Source organism: Myxocyprinus asiaticus, chromosome 4, assembly GCF_019703515.2.
Source record: "Myxocyprinus asiaticus isolate MX2 ecotype Aquarium Trade chromosome 4, UBuf_Myxa_2, whole genome shotgun sequence".
NCBI classification, from domain to species: Eukaryota; Metazoa; Chordata; class Actinopteri; order Cypriniformes; family Catostomidae; genus Myxocyprinus; species Myxocyprinus asiaticus.
The window spans coordinates 45,219,216-45,239,681 of NC_059347.1; the positions used below are offsets into that span (position 1 = coordinate 45,219,216).

General features: G+C 38.0%; 1 protein-coding gene across 3 annotated transcripts; it reads right to left on the minus strand.

Annotated features, from left to right (window-relative positions):
• Positions 1-20,261, minus strand: LOC127440073 (uncharacterized). 3 transcript variants are annotated; one of them, XM_051696451.1, is made up of 5 exons: positions 20,135-20,261; positions 2,490-2,810; positions 1,746-1,861; positions 780-812; positions 1-473 (listed from the first exon to the last, which is right to left on the minus strand). In XM_051696451.1, the coding sequence occupies exons 1-5, from the start codon at positions 20,217-20,219 to the stop codon at positions 306-308; spliced, it is 723 nt and encodes a 240-aa protein (XP_051552411.1). In that variant the 5' UTR covers positions 20,220-20,261; the 3' UTR covers positions 1-305. The 3 variants fall into 3 exon arrangements, with proteins under 3 accessions (XP_051552411.1, XP_051552414.1, XP_051552412.1); XM_051696454.1 differs by lacking the exon at positions 780-812 and having other exon boundaries at positions 2-470; XM_051696452.1 differs by lacking the exon at positions 780-812 and having other exon boundaries at positions 4-473.
• Positions 20,262-20,466: the final 205 nt, after the last annotated feature.

The following is a 20,466-nucleotide window of genomic DNA, read 5'->3' on the forward strand; positions in this document are numbered from 1 at the left end:
CAAACAAAAAACGAGTAGCACTATAATTCATAAATGTGATCTAACAAAGGTAAAGGGCAAATATTAACCAATATGCTGTTTATATTGCTTGTAATTGGGATGAAGTAAACATCTGTTGAGTATTTTAACATAAAATTGTTTGATTGTGTTGAATTAAAAACCCAAAAATGCAGCAGGTCCACCAGACCCACGAACACTAGCTGAATAACAAAAATATGAACACCACACAAGGGTTAAGTAAATATGAAAAGCCATCCAGCTGCATCCAAATCAAATAGTATCAATTGCAGGTCCAATTAGCAAGCTTAAGGAACATTTAGGTAATTGCCATCATCATTCTCCACCTCTTCTTCACTCTGTCTGCGTGTGCTACTGGGCTGGTCTTGATCTATCTGCAGGACTGAAGGTTGACTATAAGGACGGCTTCCAGAATGCAAAGCAGTGTGCACTGGGTTTTGCACCTTACTTCTCTTCTAAAAGGAGAGACAGGGGTCAGATTTTCCAGGGCAAATGCATGAAACCTGGCTTAATTTATTTAGAGTTTATTAGTTCTTCGATTAAACATCACTGTAGGTGTGCATTCTCAACATGGTGAACAGTATTTCTGAGTAATACGATTTTTTTTCTTGATTTACTTAATTTACCATTAATAACAAAACAGTCTGCTTCAATTAAATTCAAATTTAAGTAATAAAACCCCACAGATTAAATGTTTTATTACACCTCTGCCCCCTCATAATCATATTGTACATTGGGGCCCAGTGGCTGTTCTGACTTACTTGGTGCCTAAGCGAGATCCAACGTGGTGCCCCCTTTAATATCAACAACAACAACATGAGAAACAGATCAATGTTTAAGTCCTTTTTATACTATAAATCTCCACTTTCACATCTGAAAGTCACATTTGATGCCTGACGTCTGAAAGTGTAAGTGGAGATTTAGAGTAAAAAGGGACTTAAATATTGATCTGTGATGATGAGAGAATTTTCATTTTTGGGTAAACTATCCCTTTAAATAAAAATAACTAAACAATGAATATAGAAATGAAGTAACTTATATATATATATATATATATATATATATATATATATATATATATATATATATATATATATATATATGCGTGTGTGTGTGTGTGTATATACTGTATATATATATATATATATAAATAATACTGTTGATCATGATTATCTTATGTTTGTTCAGAATATAAGAATACATTATGAACATTCATAATCTTAACCATATAGAGCCTTTAAGGCTGAGTAGCCTTTTAGGAACAACTCGGGGCATCTTTCCCTCATTGCGATCTTGCGAGCTCTCTACAGGTGCGGCGTGGCTCGATTTGGGGCACCTTTCTCACATCTCAATCTTCCAGGGGTGGGGCGGCACAGTTCGGGGTACCTTTTCCCCATGGCGATCTTGCGTGCTCTGTGTGGGGGCTGCTGGTACCCTGTTGTGCTGCCTCAGAGAGCGTTGCTGCCCTAGGCAGCTGCCTATATTGCTTGTGCTGGGATCATCTACTGTTGGGGCTTTTATGATAATTTAACTTTTATAAGCATGCATTTCAAAAGATTTTACAAAGTGCAATCCTTGCTACTACAAGATCTGCTCAAATCTGTTTGACTATGCTCAACATAGATCATAGTTCAAAGCCATAATTACATGCATCCTGCCAATAAAGTAGACGGACTCTCTTTACTTGTTCTTTAGGATGTGCATGGGGAAGTTTGCGATTTCATTACCTTATAGCAAACCACTCCAGCAATGATTCCACATAGGACTGCAAAACCTATGCCACAAGTCAAGGAGATTATCATCGTGATGGGAGAATCTGAGGGCTCTGAGAGAGTTGAGTGACCTGAGAGAAGATTAATAATCATTTACTGCCATTTGTGTCAGAATGCTGATAACTGTGTTATTATCTATCTTTTATCTTTTCTTGTCACTGCAAACAAACTTCTCTAAATTGAAATCCATCTCTTACCAATATGTCAAATGAGAACATACAAAAACAAATCTTAAAAAATAAATTCACTGTTCACACTCTTCTTTGTTCACACAATTCTTTGTATTGTATTGCACATACATTTTTGGGGGGGGGTTGAGGGTTGCATTTAACATGCATTTGATTTTGGTATATTGTATATATATAATTCCATGATAAAACAGCGATTTAAAAAAACTAAAATAGTTTCCAACAATAGTTAACTAAGTGGTTAACACAACAGAAAAGTGCTATTACAACTCTTTCTGCTCTGTTCTCACCACAAATATATCATACTCCATTCTGAACCTAAAATATGAGTGTGAACATGGCAATAGGTAAATAGACCTAAAAAGGCAATACTCCTAATTCCTTGAAGTGCCATTTGCTTGAAAAAAAAAATGGATTCATTGTGATTTAACTAACCAATAGTATGCTTGGTGTAATGCAAAGAATATTGTTTAAGAAGATGCATTAAAATACATAAAATTTAAATTCACACCATTATCTGTCTTTTTCACCAGTTTAATTTCTCCTGTCAGACTTCCATCAGGGAAAGTGGTCAGTTTATAGCAGTAAGTCCTAAAGTCACTCTCTTGTAGTTTTTCCAGTTGAAAGCTGTGATTTGATTCTACAGAAAGACGTTTCGCATAGATGTTGTCAAGGATGCTGAGTCCATACTGAGGGCTGAACACAAAAACCTTCTGATCTGGACACCTGCTCAATTCTGTCTGGGTTACTGTCATGTCTCCTGTAACCTTAAAACTAAAAGAAGCACTCCCACCCAAGACAGATTGGATCACATCTTCATCTGTTAAAGCCCCTATGAAAAAAAAAGAAGAAAAAAATAGACAACATAAGAGTGAGAAAAAAAGAGTGAATTTAATATAATATGCAACAATAAATCTCAGTAGGCTACCAATAAGGTTTTGAATCAAAAGTCTAGATTTGCAAATGTGCGTGTGTTTTCTCTAAAGTGGGTTCTTATGTTGGTTAATACACATCATCACATTTTTGCTATAGCAGTAAACAACTGCATACAATAACACAGGTCGGGGCAAGTTATCACACTTATTCATGAAAGTTACAAATTTATACAAAGTATTGAATACAACATTTGTTGGCCAAATTGCCTTACAAACTTTTACATTTTATTATTTTCATTATTTGTGTGTTTACTGTTTTCATTTTCCTGCAAAGTCTAATAAGCAGTGTAATGGCAGGGTCAGCCTCACTACTACATCTGTCCACTATTGCAGTGGTTCTCAACTGGTGGGTTGCCAACTTGCTACCCAAAAGTGGGTCACAGGTCTGTTCTGATGTCGCGGATAACAGAATCAACAGTGCTAAGTGCAAATAATAAAATTAAACTAACAATATAATGCATAGTTGTGATAGTAATTAAATAGGCTTATCAACTTTCAAAAGGGTGGAGAATACGCTTCCCATGTCTTTTGTTGTTGACATCAAAGACTGCGCGTTCAATTGAATTCGAAACGTAATTTAACTCTGATTCATCTGTCATTTGGTAATATGGTTAATATTAATGCAAGATGTGGCCTAGTTTCATTGAGTTTGGCTTGTAAATCATACTCCTGTTGTTATTTATGCAGTTCTAAAATTATAAATGTTCCTATTCAGCCTACACTGTAAAAAAAACGAAACAACAACAACTTAAAATAACGGTAAATGCATGGCAGCACAGGGTGCCAAATGTTTACCATAAACTGAAATAACAGTTTTAGACCGTGAAGTGAATTAACATGTTTCAGCTACAAAATGAAATATAATTTCAACCATAAACTGAAACAACATATTAAAATTGTAATTTCAAATAGAATGTTAACACTGCAAGTTGAAATGACATATTTAAAATGTAATTTTAAAGAACATGTTTCAACTATAAAATTAAATTATATGTTTTGACTGTTCATTTAAAAAAACAAACATTTATACTAATATTAAAAAACATGTTTTTACTGTTAATAGAAATACTATTGTTAGACCATTCATTAAAAAACAACAACAACAACAACAACATGTTTTTACTGTAACTACTGTGCCTCGCCAACAAATGCTTTTTCAGTTTTTTAACCCTAATAAGTTTCTAAGACTTAGAAACTTTACATTTCAGGAGCTTTTAAGCTCAAGCTTGACTCTTCACCAGAATGGTAACCCCTAAAACTCCAAAATTACAGAAACTCTTCTAAATCTCAACATAACATTGAACTTTGAATACTTATAAATCTCCCCATTTATTCATCTTGCACAAAAACACATAAAATTTACAGTTCACTACCATTTATATTATTAAATGTTATAAACTTAATGTATCAGCCATCTGGAACTACAAATATCTATTTTTCACTTCATCTACGTTTTAGGGTCCAAGCACCGAAGGTGCAGGAACCCTATTGTATTTGTTCTGATTAGGAGTTCAAGCACTTAGTGCTGAAACCCTATTGTAATTGTTAAGATCTTTATTATTATTATTATTCTGCCATAAAACTGATCAGGCAGAGCAAACCATAAGGCCTAGAGACTTGAAACTTGGTCAGATGGTAGTAGTATTGCTCGCTACTCAGAAACACGGACTCTGCGAAATCAGTCAATAGGGGGCGCTACAGCAATAAAAAGCTTGAAACTGCTCATAACTCCTAGACCGTTTGTCGTAGCCTTCGAATGCAACCTTTAAAGGATGAGCCTCTGAATTGGGATGCAGCTATAATTCATATCATTTGTTAGATCTCCTCATACTAAACAACTTTGCCTCAAGAACCACTGCTGTCAATCAAATCGTTCATTAAATATTCACGATTATGTAAAAAACCTACTTTTGTGAACTAATCCTAGGTTTTTCGCTCAACCTCAATAAGACCAATGCAGTACAATTCTCTGGACTCTCTAGGTCAATAATTATTAAAAAAAAAACTTTACCTTTTGGGTAGCTATAACAGTGTCATTTAGAAAATGGCCGTGGTCAAGTGTACAAATAAGCCCATAATTCCTAAACTAAAACTCAGAACTTCACTAAATTAGGTTAGCACATGCGACATGATTCTAAATAATCATGCAGACTTTTGTGGAGATCGGACCATAGGTGGTGCTATGAGCTTTAAAAAGCTTTACAAACCATGTATTTCCTTAGTAAATTGGCTGTATTGGCTGTAAATGGTCTATCCCATCTATGACCTAGGCGGTTACATGCTTGCTAAATAAAGCATAAAACCTTTTTACGCATGTGCTTAAAGGCCTTAAACCGCTGCTCGCAGCTATATTTATTATTATTATTATTATTATTAATATTCTGCCATAAAACTGATCGGGCAGAGCAAACAGTGAGGCCTAGAGACTTGAAACTTTGTCAGATGGTAGTAGTGTTGCTCACGACTCGAACACGGACTCGGACAAATCGGTCAATGGGTGCGCTACAGCGATAAAAAACGTGAAACTGCTCATAACTCCTAGACCGTTTGTCATAGACTCAAGTCTCCGATTTCATTTCCGCCTATAAAATTTTTCCGCCATCTTGGATTTTTCAGAAAACCTACTTTTGCGAACTAGTCCTAGGTTTTTCGTCTGATCGGGACCAAACCGGTGCCAAATGATTCTATGGAGACTCAATATCAAAAGTTATCAAAAAAAGTTTGAACTTTTGACTTGAGCTAGCTACGGTATGCGAAAACATCGGAAGTATGAGTGGCCAATTTTATGTAAGTGGCTATAACTCTTGAAGGAAATGAGATATCTTCACCAAACTTGGCATGCTTATGTAAGAGGTCAATCTTTGGTGCGGTTTTGCCACATGGTGGCATTATAATACCAAAAAAACATGAAATTGTATGTAACTATGAAACCGTTAATCCTATTGACTTCAAAATTTGCATACATTATTTCAGCTGCCATCATTGTCTATATGGACATTCACGTATGTTGAAAACATGGCCACCATCGCCCAATCAAATTTCAGCAGCTATTACACAAGGTTAACAATGACTGATCGGAATGAAACTTGGTGGACCTATTTGACTCTTGGTCTGAGAGGGTTGTGCAAAGTTTAAAAAAATCGGCCACTAGGTGGCGCTATCACGATTTTTGTAGTTGTTAATGGTTGTATATAATGCAGTGTTGTGAAAAACACAAGTAATATATATCATCTGATAGCTCTTCTCATTCTAAACAACTTTGCCTCAAGAAGCATTGGTGTCTGTCAAATAGTTCAGTAAATATTTCAGATAATGTTAAAAACCTATTTTTGCGTATTAGTCCTAGGTTTTTCACCCAATCGAAACCCAACCAGTGCAGAAATATACTCTGGAGTCTGATTATCAATAATTATCAAAAAAAGTTGCAATTTCGACTCACGGTTGCTAAGGGTGCCAAAACATTCGAAAATGGTGGGCCATTTTTACAAAAATGGCTATAACGGCCAAACGAAATGAGATATTTTCACCAAACTCGGTACACATGAACTGAATCTGAGGTCACAGTAAAAAAACTGCAGAATTTGGCCACTTGGTGGCACTATAACAGGAAAAAAACATGAAAACATCTCTAACTACGCAACCGTTAGTCTGATTGAGTTGAAAATTGGCATGCAGTGTCTTTGTCCAAGGTGCCATGACTTTCTATGAGGACATTGGCATATCTAAACAAAAATGTCTGCCATCGGCCAATGAAGTTGGAGCACCTATTAGACAAGGTTATCGGAGGCCGATCGGCACAAAACTCGGTGGGCCTGTTCGACTCCTCGCCCTAGAGGTCTGTGAGAAATTTGAAAGAAATTGGCCAATGGATGGCGCTAACAAGTTTTACAAATCTGTAATCACGTGGTGTTTCACACATTCACACAATGGCTGTGTCCCAGTTCAAAGGCTGCATCCTTCGAAGGCCGTGAAGGTCACACTGAGCATTGTTAATTGGGACAGTCTAGCCTACAGAGGACTGTTCTTGTCGCCTAACAACTGTGACAGCTGCCGAGTGACTAATGTTTGTACTGGACTTTTTTGAAAGTTATATTAAACTGTCTGAAAACAAAACAGGGTTCACAAACTGTTTAAATATTTTCACCATGGTCCATTTCTGAATATAATAAAGAGAATAAACTATATATAATCGCATCTTAGTAAGATATAAGTCAACACTTGAACCACTTTAAAGTTGTTTTTAACATTTGTATCATTAGATATTTAAGTGTAATTCAGCAATTTCTCTCAAAAAAAATCCTGTCGTCACTGTCACGCAATTAAATCTGGGGTAGGCAAGCCCGTGAAGGATCCATCTGTTGTATTCTTCATTTAACGGGAAACGAAGGACGCATTCGGAGGCCAAATTTGAAGGAGCCTTCGAATTGGGACAGCCTTTGTCACACAGCAGTGCACCAATCAGCCTTCGAATGCGACCTTTGAAGGATGCAGCTATAATTCATATAATTTGTTAGATCTCCTCATACTGAACAACTTTCCTCAAGAACCACTGCTGTCAATCAAATCGTTCATTAAATCATCAATGACATAAATCATTCATGATTATGTAAAAAACCTACTTTTGTGAATTAGTCCTAGGTTTTTCGCTCAACCTCAACAAAACCAATGCAGTACAATTTTCTGGACTCTCTAGGTCAATAATTATAAAAAAAAAAAAAAAAAAAAACTTTACCCTTTGGGTAGCTATAACAGTGTCATTTATAATATGAGCGTGGTTAAGTGTACAAATAAGCCCATAATTCCTAAACAAAAACTCAGACCTTCACGAAATTAGGTGAGCACATGTGAGATATGATTCTTAACAAGCATGCAGACTTTTATGGAGATCGGACCATAGGTGGCGCTATGAGCTTTAAAAAAAATTTAAAAACCATGTATTTCCTTAGTAAATTGCCTGTATTGGCTGTAAATGGTCTATTCTATCTATGATCTAGGTAGTTACATGCTTGCTAAATAAAACATAATACCTTTTTACACATGTGCTTAAAGGCCTTAAACCGCTTGAAACCCGTTAATTGCTGCTTGCAGCTATATTTTTTATTCTTATTTTTTTTTTCTGCCCTAAAAGTGTCTGGGCGTCAGAGACCATAAGTTATAGAGTTTCCAAACTTGGCAGGATGGTTCCAAATCCCCCCCCATTACTCAGGAGTACAGACATACATCCTTCAGACACTAGGTGGTGCTATTGCAAACAAAACAAACAAAAAATCACATTTTGGGCCATAAATCTTGAACCGTAAGGGCTAGAAACAAAATATTTTTTTCTTCTGATTCCTTGCGCCATGCCAAAATGTTTTATTCTTACAGAATTTTGCTCTGCCCTTTCGTTTTCCTGCTATTTTGGATTGTTTGAAAAGAAATTCAAAACACACTCATCCTAGGCCATTTGCCCGATCGGAACCAAACCAGTGGAGAATGATTCAGCAGAGTCCCAATATGAAAAATTATCAAAGGAATTTTGAAATTCTGATTTATCGTCAAACGGTATGCCAAAACGTTGGTAGTGGGCATGTCCATTGTACTAAAATGGTTATGACTTTTCAATGGATTGAGGTATTATCACCAAATTTGGTAAACAAATGTATGGGCTAATGCTGAGGTCACACAAAAAATATTGTATACTTTGCCTCTTGGTGGCGCTATAATAATTATAAAATTAAAAATGGCTCAAACTATGGAACCGTTGGTCCGATCGACTTGAAATTTTGCATACACTGTCTTTGTCCAAGGTTCCATTAAGGTCTATGAGCACAGTCGCATATCTTTAAAAACATTGCTGCCATCGACCAATCAGCATTCAGCAGCTTTTATATAGGGTTAAATAAGGCCGATCGGAACTAAACTTGGTATGCCTATTTGTCTCTTGGCCCAAGAGGTCTTGGCAGAATTTGACAAAAATTGGCCACATGGAGGCGCTATTGCGTTTTACATGCATGTAAATTGTTGTATATACCGCTGTGTTTAAAAAAGATACACGTTATTCAGACCATGCTGTAAACCTCCGTATTCTAAACAACTTTGCCTTGAGCACAATTGGTTTGAAACAAAACGTTCAATAAATACCTGAGATTATTTTAAAAGATCACATTTTCGAACTAGTCGTAGGCCGTTCGCCCGGAACCAAACCAGTGCAGAAACATTCCACTTTTACTAAAATGGTTATAACTCTTGAACAGATTGAGATATTATCACCAAATTTGGTACACATATGTATGAGGTCATTCTGAGGACACACACACACATATTGCACACCTCTGCCTCTTGGTGGCGCTATAATTGTTAAAAATAAAAATGGCTCTTACTTTGGCACTGTTGGTCTGATCAACTTGAAATTTTGCATGCAGTTTATTTGTCCAAAGTGTCAACAAGGTCTATGAGGACAGTCGCATATTTTGAAAAACATGGCCGCCATTGACCAATCAGCTTTCAGCAGCTTTTATATAGTCAATTTGTATAATTTGGCATCCACTGGATCATTTCTGTCAATTCTGATTATATTGTTTATTTCTTCACGATGTGCTTGGACCCTGATGATTGCTGCTTGTGGCTATATTCTATTTTTTATTTGTATTGTTTAACACCATAGTAACAACAGAAGGCAACATGATGACTTAAAGTTCATCAAAAGTGGCCTTTCCAGGAGCATCAATGAATGCACTCACTGTCTTACTCACACAAACACAAAACACCATCAGGGTAAAACATGTGCCACTAAAATCATGTAATGAATATTAACTAAACTTCATAAAATATAACATAACACCCCAGAGTACATAACTGATATATAAAAAAAAAAAGAAGAAGAACCATATCTATTTCCATAAAATATAATGAAATGTGATGGCTCACGTAGGGACTTCTGCGAATACTCTGTTATTATTTTTCACCATAATTTTAACAATAGTTTACTGTAAAAGTACATGTATTCTCTTGTTAGACATAATATACATTTTTACCTTTAATTATATTGTACTTCTACATCAAAAAAATTTTAACAATATTTTAGTGAAAAAAGTATTACAGTATGCTTACTGTATATGTTAAGGTTATCCAATTAATGTTTGTTTGTTACTGTAGAATTTTTTATATTATTTGCTGTTAAACTATGGAAATTTTTTACAGTTACAGAGATCCCAAAACAAAGAGATTAAGTAAACTTACATTTACATTTATTCATTTGGCAGACGCTTTTATCCAAAGCGACTTACAAGAGAGGAAAACATAAGCGAATCATCTTAGGAGACAGTGGTATGAAAAGTGCTGTATTACAAAGTATCACTAGCATCATAATAGTATTCAAAACAGAATAAAGTGCAACAGATTTTTTTTTTTTTAATGACTGGTTAAGTGCTCATGGAAAAGATGTGTTTTTAGTCGTTTTTTGAAGACAGAATTTAAAACTTACATTTTAAATTTCTACAGTAAGTATATTTCACAAATTTAAATTGTGTTGCTTTCATTTTAATTAAGTAAACTGAACGAGCAGCAAAAATTCATTTTACTTTGGAGTGTACTAAACTCCAGATTAATTTTGACACTTAAAATTCTTTGTTAAATACCATGCCTCACACCTGTAAAAATCAATCAAGTTACAAATGAAACCCAGACACAGCTTGGGATCCGCCAGTGAACTTGAACCATCTCAGTGAGTCTGTAAACAAATTGTATGACAAATGCTGAAAGGGAAGCAGTTTCATTCTCAAAATCCAATGATGACATTGGTTGCATAGATAAACTGTAGTTGACCATTTCACTAAAAGACACTACTGTTGCACGCACTTACCAGCCAGTACCTAAACCCTTTTACAAAGAAATGAAGGACTACCTGCATGATCTCATTGCACAAGGATGGGTGCAAAAGTCAAACTCACCTTATGCCTCACCTGTGGTATGTGTTTGTAAAAAGGATGGCATCTTACATCTGTGCATCGACAATAGAGAACTGAACTGGAAAACAAATTCTGACCGGCAGCCCATTTCCCATATACAAGATATTATGGACAGTCTTGGAGGAAACTCCTGGTTCTCACTACTCGACCAAGGAAAAGCATACAATCAGGGTTCCATGGCCAAAGAGAGCAGACCCTTGACAGCCTTTGTAAAGCCATAGGGTTTATATGAGTGGATTCACGTACCCTTCAGATTAATGAATGCCCCCGCAGCCTTCCAATGCTTTATGGAAGATCTGTGTCCCAAACCTTGATGACACATTAGTGTTCAGTAAGTCCTTTTAAGATCATGTCATTGATGTAAGAAAGGTGCTGCAACATTTGAGATGGTATGGAATCAAACTAAAACCTAGTTGTGGTGATGTGGGTGTGGCTGAGCGACGCCTGTGGAGAGCGAGGCCTGGAGAGGAAGAATGGTAAGGATTGACACCTGTGGGATATTACCTCTAACAGCTGTTCTGTGTTGCAGTGAGAGCTGGAGAGGGATAAAAGGGCAGTCCAGACTGGCGGAGGAGAGAGAGAGAGATGCATGCAGCAGTGATCGTGTGTGCCTTTGATACGTTGTGCTGAAAAGCAAACTTATGTGTCAGACTGAAAAGTGCAGAATAAAGAATTATGTGGACTGTTCACCTGACCCTTGCTTCCTCCTTCATAGTAGAGAACTAGTGATCTGTCACACTAGTAAATGTGAGATGTTTAAACGTTAAGTGCATTACCTGGGAAAGATTGTGTCCGCTGGAGGAAGTAAGATGGACCCTGCCGATACTGCTGCAGTAAAAGGTCTAAAAGAGAAAAGACGATGCACTGTTGGACAGTTGAGAACAATCCTCGGTCTGTTAAGTTACTACCGACAATAAATTAAAGATTTCTCATGTACTGCTGGTCTGCTTTATAACCTGCTGAAAGGGACAGCTGAGACTGACATAGAAGGATGTAAGGAGACTAGAGTCAGACACACTAAAGGGAAGAATAAAGGAGTGCCATCTCACAAGTCGATAATCTGGACAGAAAAGCACCAAAAGATACTGGAGAGACTGATAGACTGTTTGGTAGAGCCACCAGTACTAGGGTTCCCAGACTTCTCGCAACCTTTTATACTTCACACAGATGCATCAAACCAGGGACTTGGTGCTATGTTGTACCAGAAACAGGATGGAAAGCTCAGAATAATCACCTATGGTTCTCAAACACTGACAACTTCTGAAAAGAATGATCATCTCCACTCAGGGAAATTAGGGTTTTTAGCCTTGATGTGGGCTGTTATGGAAAGATTTTGTGATTATCTGTACTACACACCTACATTCATTGTATAAAGTGAAAACAACCCACTCACCTACATCCTGACAAGTGCCAAGCTCAACATGACTGGATGTAGATGGGTAGCAGAACTTACAGACTTTCATTTCACCATCAGATACAGCACTGGTAAAGAAAATTTAGATGCAGACAGTCTATCCGAAATGCCCATGGACTTTGAGACAATAATGAAGCAGTGTACAGAAGAACTGTCATCTGATTGTGTTGAATCAACCATCCAGGCTGTTGAAGCTCAAGACTTGAATGTGTCATTGTAATGAGGAGGGCGTGGCCTGGCCGTGAGGTTGCACGGCCGATGCTGAATCAGATAATCAGCAGGAGAGCGAGATTGTAACATAGACTCAGGAGAACCAGAAGTTAGATCCATTTGCAGCTTTACTTGTAAAGTCACAGAGGATATACAGCAGGCAGAGGTCAGTATTCAAAATACACAGCAACGTAGGCAAATCCAATAATCATGGTAAAAGACAGGCAGAGGGTCGAGGCAGGCAGAAAACAATCACAAAGAGTATATCCAGGAACAGATCAAAGTCAAAAGGCAGGCAGCAGTGAATCAGAATGATGATAACAGGCAGAAGTTCAAACACAAGCAGACTAATATGGAAAAACGCTCAGGAATGTTAGCCGGGGCAAAAACAAGACTTCGCACTGAACCCAGTGTTTGCAGTGCTTAAATAGTCAATGAAATAAGGTACAGGTGTGTAGTAATCAGTTCCACTGAGGATGATGGGAATCGTAGTTCGTGAGAAACTCACATTTCTCTGCCTTGGTGTAGAGCTGGTGTGAGATTGGCTCTGACATGTCTGATGTGTTCCTCCAGGGTATTAGAATAAATTAGAATGTCGTCAATGTATACAATCATCCATCGGTTTAACATATCTCTGAAGACATCGTTGATGAAGGACTGGAACACTGAAGGATTGTTAGCAAGGCTGAAGGGCATAACAAGTATTCATAGTGTCCACTGCTGGTGGAGAATGCTGTCTTCCACTTGTCCCCCTCTCTGATGCGAATGAGGTTGTAAGCGCTGCGCAGATCCAGTTTGGTGAAATACTTGGCGGTTCGTAGTTGTACCAGTGCTGCCAGGACTAATGGTAAAAGGTAGCGAAATTTCACAGTGATATCATTGAGAGCACGATAATCGATGCAAGGTTGGAGACCACCGTCTTTCTTACCTACGAAGAAGAATCCAGCCGTAGCAGGGGAAGTGGATGGCCGTATAAAACCCTTGGCCAGCTGCTCCTCGATGTAACTTTTCATGCCTGGGCTTCAGGCTCAGATAAAGGAAAATCCTGCCTTGTGGTGGTGTTGTGCATTGTAAAAGCTCAATAGCATAGTCGCTGGAATGATTAGGGGGAAGTTGTGATGCTTTGGTCTTACTGAAGGCCTCCACCAGATCTGTGTATTCCTTTGGTAATTTGGGTACCTCAGTGATCTTCTCTGTGACTGACGCAGCTCCAACAGATAAAGGAACTACTGACCTCAGGCAGCTGGAAAAGCATGTGGAGCCCCATGGTGATATCTGTCTCTCACTCCAAGAGATTTGTGGGTTATGTTGCTGAAGCCAGGGTAGTCCGAGAATGACAGGATGGTGTGGTGAGTGAATGACATAGAGGCGTGTGATTTCAGTGTGTATGATGCCCACTTGAAGGGTGATGTCTGCGGTGGTGAATTGAACATGGCCGGTCCCCAGAGAGCCTCCATCTAGCGCTGCCACTGCCAAGGGAGATTCACAGGGAATTAGTGGTATCTTAAATTCTCTGACTAACTCCTCATCAATAAAGTTGTCAGCCGCCCCTGAGTCGAGCATAGTGTGAGTGGGAAATAATTTGTTTGTGAAGGAAATTGTTATCGGAACAATGCCTGAGGTTACATGGAGAGGTAGATATTACTCACCGCCGATTGAGATAATCGTGCTGGTCATACAGGACAGGCTGCTCTTAAATGTCCGGGTTGACTGCAATATAAGCATAGGTGTTGTCTGACGTGGCGTTCTCTCTCCTACGAAGTCAAATGAGCAAGCTATTTGCATAGGCACTGATTCCTCTGCGGTGCATGCTGGCTGATAATTCTGCAGGGGAGGTTTAACTGGTCTCCGCAAGCGAATGAGATTTTCAATACGGATGGCAAGATCAATGAATTGGTCCAAGGTCCTCCCTTCATCACGACATGCCAACTCCATTTGCAATTCGATGTTTAATCCTCTTCAAAACAGCACCTTGAGCGTGTCGTCAACCCACACAGTCTGTGCAGCGAGAGTGCGGAAGGACAGGGCATATTCAACGGCTGTGCTTCTTCTTTGTTAGAGAGAGAGTAACTGATCGCCCGCACTTCTTCCTCCCTCAGAATGTTCTAACACCTCGCTAAAGCATTGTTTGAAGCTGGTGAATGAGGTGAATCTCGAACCCTCGTTAGACAACACGGCAGTAGCCCAATCCAATGCCCTCCCGGTGAGCAGTGAACATACAAAGCAAATGCGACTCTCCTCAGTGGGATAAAGTGTAGGCTGCTGGCCCACGAACATCGAGCGTTGCATCAAAAATCTCTTACATTTAGAAGGTGTACCATCAAACTTATCTGGGAAGACAGGTTTGGTGGTGATGGGATTCTGTGTTGTTGGATTCTCCACGGGAATTGGTTGAGGTGTTGGCGGAGATGGGTTTACCGCGGGCACCAACTCCTCTGTTAACAAGGTAAGCCGTTGTAATTGTTGCTGATGAACTGCCAATACACCAGCCTGAGTGGAGAGTTCGTTGGAGAGCTGAAAAATAGCTGCTGGATCAGTAGGTGGTGAAGTCTTCTGTAACATAGACTCTGGAGAACTATAAGTTGGATCCATTTGCAGCTTTACTTATAAAGTCACAGAGAATATACAACAGGCAGAGGTCAGTATTCAAAATATACAGCAACGTAGGCAAATCCAATAATCGTGGTCAAAAACAGGCAGAGGGTCAAGGCAGACAGAAAACAATCACAAAGAGTATATCCAGCAACAGATCAAAGTCAAATGGCAGTGAATCAGAATGACGATAACAGGCAGAAGTTCAAATGTTTCAACCAGACTTTACTCCAGATGTTGAAGACCTTGACTGAACAACAGAAAACAAATTGGAAAGAGTCACTGAATAAACTTACCTTTGCATACAACAGCACACAATGTGAAGTTACAGGATTTTCACCATTCTATCTTCTGTTTGGAAGATCACCAAGGTTACCTGTTGGCTTGGTCTTTGGCCTGACTCCAGAAACAGGAACCACTGACCACAAGGAGTATGTAAAGAGATGGAGGCAATAAATGCAGGAAGCGTATGAAATCACCAGAGGGAACGTTAAGAAGTCAGCAGAAAGAAATAAGAGAAATTATGAGGGAAAAGTGAGCAGCTCAGTGTTGCATCCAGGAGACTGTATCCTTGTGCGAAACTCAACACAAAGTTGGCCCGTGATGACCTTTGATTTGGCCCACATTGAAGTATATGACAAGAGTGGAAAAAAAATGCTGTTGATGCAGCCTTTCATTGAATTAATTTAGCAGATTGCAGAGTAATGTTTTGTTTTTGTTTTTTGTATAATGAAATTATAAAGGAGGGGAACCAGAGAAACTTTAATATTTTAATATAAACAGTTTGCAGTGCCTGAAATTCGGCATGGGATTGTGGCTATTGCGCACAATTTTAATAATTCCCGCAATTTCCACGTTGATAATGTGGGAAATTCCTGCACACTTTTATCCACTTTACAGTGAAGCTGCAAATTAGTAAACCAATAGATACAGATGAACAAATCAAATCAATAAACTTGTTTTTGTATCAAACTGTAATTCCAGAAGCTGCGCAAATAAATCTGCTCTATCTCCCTCTCTTGCAGCTGTCAGCAGTGTGAGTGCGCGAAGTGAAAAAGTGCTTTGTCGCATAGATAATAATAATAATAATAATAATAATACATTTTATTTATAATGCACTTTTCTAGTACCCAAAGCGCTACAAACAGATGCAAATAAGACAAATAAAATACAAAAGTTCTGTAATACAGTACAAAACAATAAATCATTCTTAACAATACAATAGAACTAATCAATACAATAAAATACTAGTGATCTCAATCTATATAAGCAATTTTAAAAAGATTTTTAACAACTTCTTAAAACTGTCTAATGTGGGAGTATCTCTAACAGCAAGAGGAAGTGCATTCCATAATCTAGGTGCAGCAACTGAAAAAGCTCTCTCACCCATAGATTTTAGTCTACAAAGAGGCTGCTGAAGAGTAAAAGAATCAGCAGAACGAAGAGAACGAGAGGGCATGTAAAGGGTAACTAAGTCACAGATATAAGAAGGGGCCGTTCCATGCACAGCATTGTAAGTTAGAGTGAGAGTTTTAAAATCAGTACGCGACTGAACAGGAAGCCAATGCAAACTATAAAGCACGCCTGTGATGTGCTGATGTGATGGAGTAGAAGTGAGAACACGTGCTGCTGAATTCTGAATATACTGTAACCATTTGATAGATTTAGCAGGTAGACCAACAAATAGTGCGTTACAATAATCAATCCTGGAAGTAACAAATGTGTGAATAAGCCTTTCAGCATCAGGCAATGTAAGGAAAGGCCTAATTCTAGCAATGTTTCTAAGGTGATGGAATGCAGATTTTCTGATACACTTAATGTGTGAATCTAATGTCAAATGAGCATCAACAATTACACCAAGGTTATGAGCATGAGTAGATGAAACTACGATACTATCATCCATAATCAAACTGAAATTGCTACCTTTGTGAATAGCTGCTGGTGTGCCAATGAGAAGAACCTCTGTCTTTGAACAATTCAGTTTTAAAAAATTATGGTGCATCCACATTTTTATTTCCTGCACACACTCAGAAAATTTGTCATCAGCATAAAAGTGGTACCCAAAGCCATAATTCCTAATAATTTGCCCCAGAGGAAGCATATAAATGCTAAACAATATAGGACCCAAGACAGATCCCTGAGGAACACCATGACAGACTTGTCAGATGTCAGATTTGTTGTTTCCCAAAACAACAAACTGGGAACAATCAGTAAGGTAAGATTTAAACCATTTAAGCACAGTACCAGAGCTACCAAGCCAACTCTCAAGTCTATTAAGCAGAATGGAGTGGCACACTGTGTCAAATGCTGCACTCAGATCTAACAACACCAAGATGGTAGAGGCTCCAGAGTCTGTGTCCCTTTCTAAACCCAGATTGGAAAGGCTCAAAAAGCTTGTTGAGTGACAAGTGTAAGTATAGTTGTGTCTCAACGACACGTTCCAAAACCTTAGCAAGAAAGGGAAGATTTGAGATAGGCCTGTAATTTGATAGATCAGACTTATCACATCCAGGTTTTTTAAGGACTGGTGTAATAGCTGCAACCTTAAGAGCTTCTGGAACAATACCAGTAGTAAGCGAGGTGTTCACAATGTTCAAAATGAGGGGACTTATTGATGGCAGACATTCCTTAAGAACAACTGTTGGGATAGGGTCAAGTGTACATGTAGTTGTATTCATTGCTATTACTAATTTCAGAATACAATCAATAGTAACTATTTCAAAATTAAAGAATGTAATTTCAGAGGAACTAGGTGAATAAGGCACAGGAATTGCAGAACAGGTGTCGAACTAATAGGCTTATGAATGTTCTCAATTTTTTCCATGAAGAAATTGAGAAACTTGTTACACTCATGTACAGAGGAAAAAAACGGTGGCTTAATAGGTGTAAGAATTTTGTTAATTGTTTTAAAAATCATGTTGGGGTTTGTAGCACCATCACTAATAATGGCCGTACAGTGCTTTATTCTCGCCGCTTTAAGTGCTTCAGTGTATTGACTCAAATGTTCATCATAGATGATCTTATGGACCGTCAAGCATGATTTCTTGTACTGGCGTTCAAGCTGCCTACTTTTAACCTTAAGTGCTCTGAGCTTAGTAGTGTACCATGGGCATGATTTAATAAATGAAACAATATGTTCTTTCCTAGGGGCGAACACGTCCAAAGCAGATGATAAAACAGAATTATAGTGATCAACAGTTCCAACTGTTGGGTGCTCTGAGATCCAACATGAAAAACTATCAAAATTAATATTCCTGACATTTCTAAAACTAATGACCCTTTTTTGAGCACATCTTGGAGAAGGAACAAGTAGCTTAAAAGTGAGAAGCTTATGACCACTAATACATAAGTCACTGCTGTCTAGCTGGTCAATATCCACCCCCACACATACTGAAAGACTTCACAATTTTATCCAGGTAGCAGTCAATATAATCCCTGGGACTGGATAGGTCTCTCTCCTCTTTGTGTTTGTTGATTTCCTCATGCATGGAGGGATGAAGTTTAGAGATGCAGGATCACCGATCACATGGCGTTGAACCACACGTACTGAAAGACTCCTCGCGTTCAGACCAGAATCATTAAAAGAAGTGCAAAAACAACTAATAAAATCAATTAAATAATAAATAAAATTAAACGAAACGAATGGAGAAGCGGCAGCCAACGTGTGCCAGCGTTCTCTCCACCTGAAATATACAGATACTGAACTTAAGATGTTACAGATGTATAAACCTTTCTAAACCTGTGAATTCGACATGCAAGTGGTGTTATGCCACGTCTCCGTAAGCAAGCGACGCAATAAAAATACATCGTTTCTGTTTATAATCAACAAAGCTTTTAACAATCCAAGCGCGTGGGCCTTTCATATTTTGGTGCTCCCTCATTATTCATAATGCAGCACATTTGCAAGAAAGACAGAAATAGCAAAAATACTTTGTGTAATGTACCAGCTACATGATGAAGAGAGATATTGTTACATCTCTCATCTCCATCTCTAGTTCCATCCAGGGTCGGAAATTAACAGAGGCTCTGGGCAAAAAACCAAAAAAACCTGCAATCTGATATAGTTCCAAATTAATATATACATCACAATCTTCATTTGAATTTTCACTTAACATTATTTGTTTCCTGCCGTCCATTGTGCAGATGTTGCTGTGTAAGTGGCGGATGCTTGCACTATAAACACGCACAGACGGGCACTTCATTTCTCACGTTACGCATCAGTTCGGTGTCATGCTCACGCTCTAAAATGATCAAATGCTACAATATAGTTAATAATAATATTAACAAAAATAATATCTGGGTGTGTTAAATAGCCTTGATGTAAAATAAAACGTTATTAATGATACAATAATAATTTTATAGAACATTAAACACCATATCTATGACTACTGTTCATTGTTTTATTAAATTGGCTTGAAGGAGTTGCTAAGTTCTTTTTTTTTTATAAGCTTCTTATCCCAAATCCGGAGAAATGTTGTCATCTACATCTACTGTGTCTGTGCATTTATTTTGTAGGCTGTTAATTTAATAGCCAAAATATTTGGAATTATGTGAATGAGAAAACAAATAAAAAATTGTTTCAGTAACAATGCACGTTATGCAATGCCCCACATACGAGCCATGTAATACATTTTCAGAAATAAATTCCAGGCCCTGAGTTTGTTATAATGCAATGTTCCCTTTTGGCCCACGGCCATCAATCTAGATTGCTTTCTGGCCCTTCCTAGGAAAAGGTTTGGGAACCTCTGGTCGATACAGAGACTGGCAGTGAAGCAGCAGCTCCGTGTTTTGTGTCTTCCTATTTAACATTAATATTTCCCCTCATCAGGCAGTGAGTGTGCTTCATTAACTTATATTTGCTTTCTCTTCCTGTCCCTAACTACCTCAACATTTTTGGGCTAAATTCCGAATGGTTCAGTTGAGCTGAATTCTTTTATTAAAGTATATATCAAATGGTTAAAATATATAAAAATAAACATGTTAAGGCTAACAGCAAAACCTCTCTCTCTCTTCCTCCATCTCACAGTCACACTCTCATGACACACACAAAAGGTACCTGTTAGAAATGTTATGAAGAGTATCAAGTTATGGGTCCAGTATTGTTCAGTTAAGACAGATGGGTTAGTTTGTCCGATCCTCATGGTGTCTCACTCTATACAGGATGAGCTTTTCTATGCATCGGCAGAAGGTCACCACCAAAACAACCTGGCAGCTCTATAACCCACATGATGGAGCAGGGCTTCAGCTAATTTAATCTACTGAAACAAACATAACTTCCTGTACAGAATTATCGTATCTTTGAACTGTATATTATGGGTGGTTTGTAATGAAGAATTCTATTTTGTCCTATATTGTTTGTATTGGACAGATTGATTTCAAATATTTTGT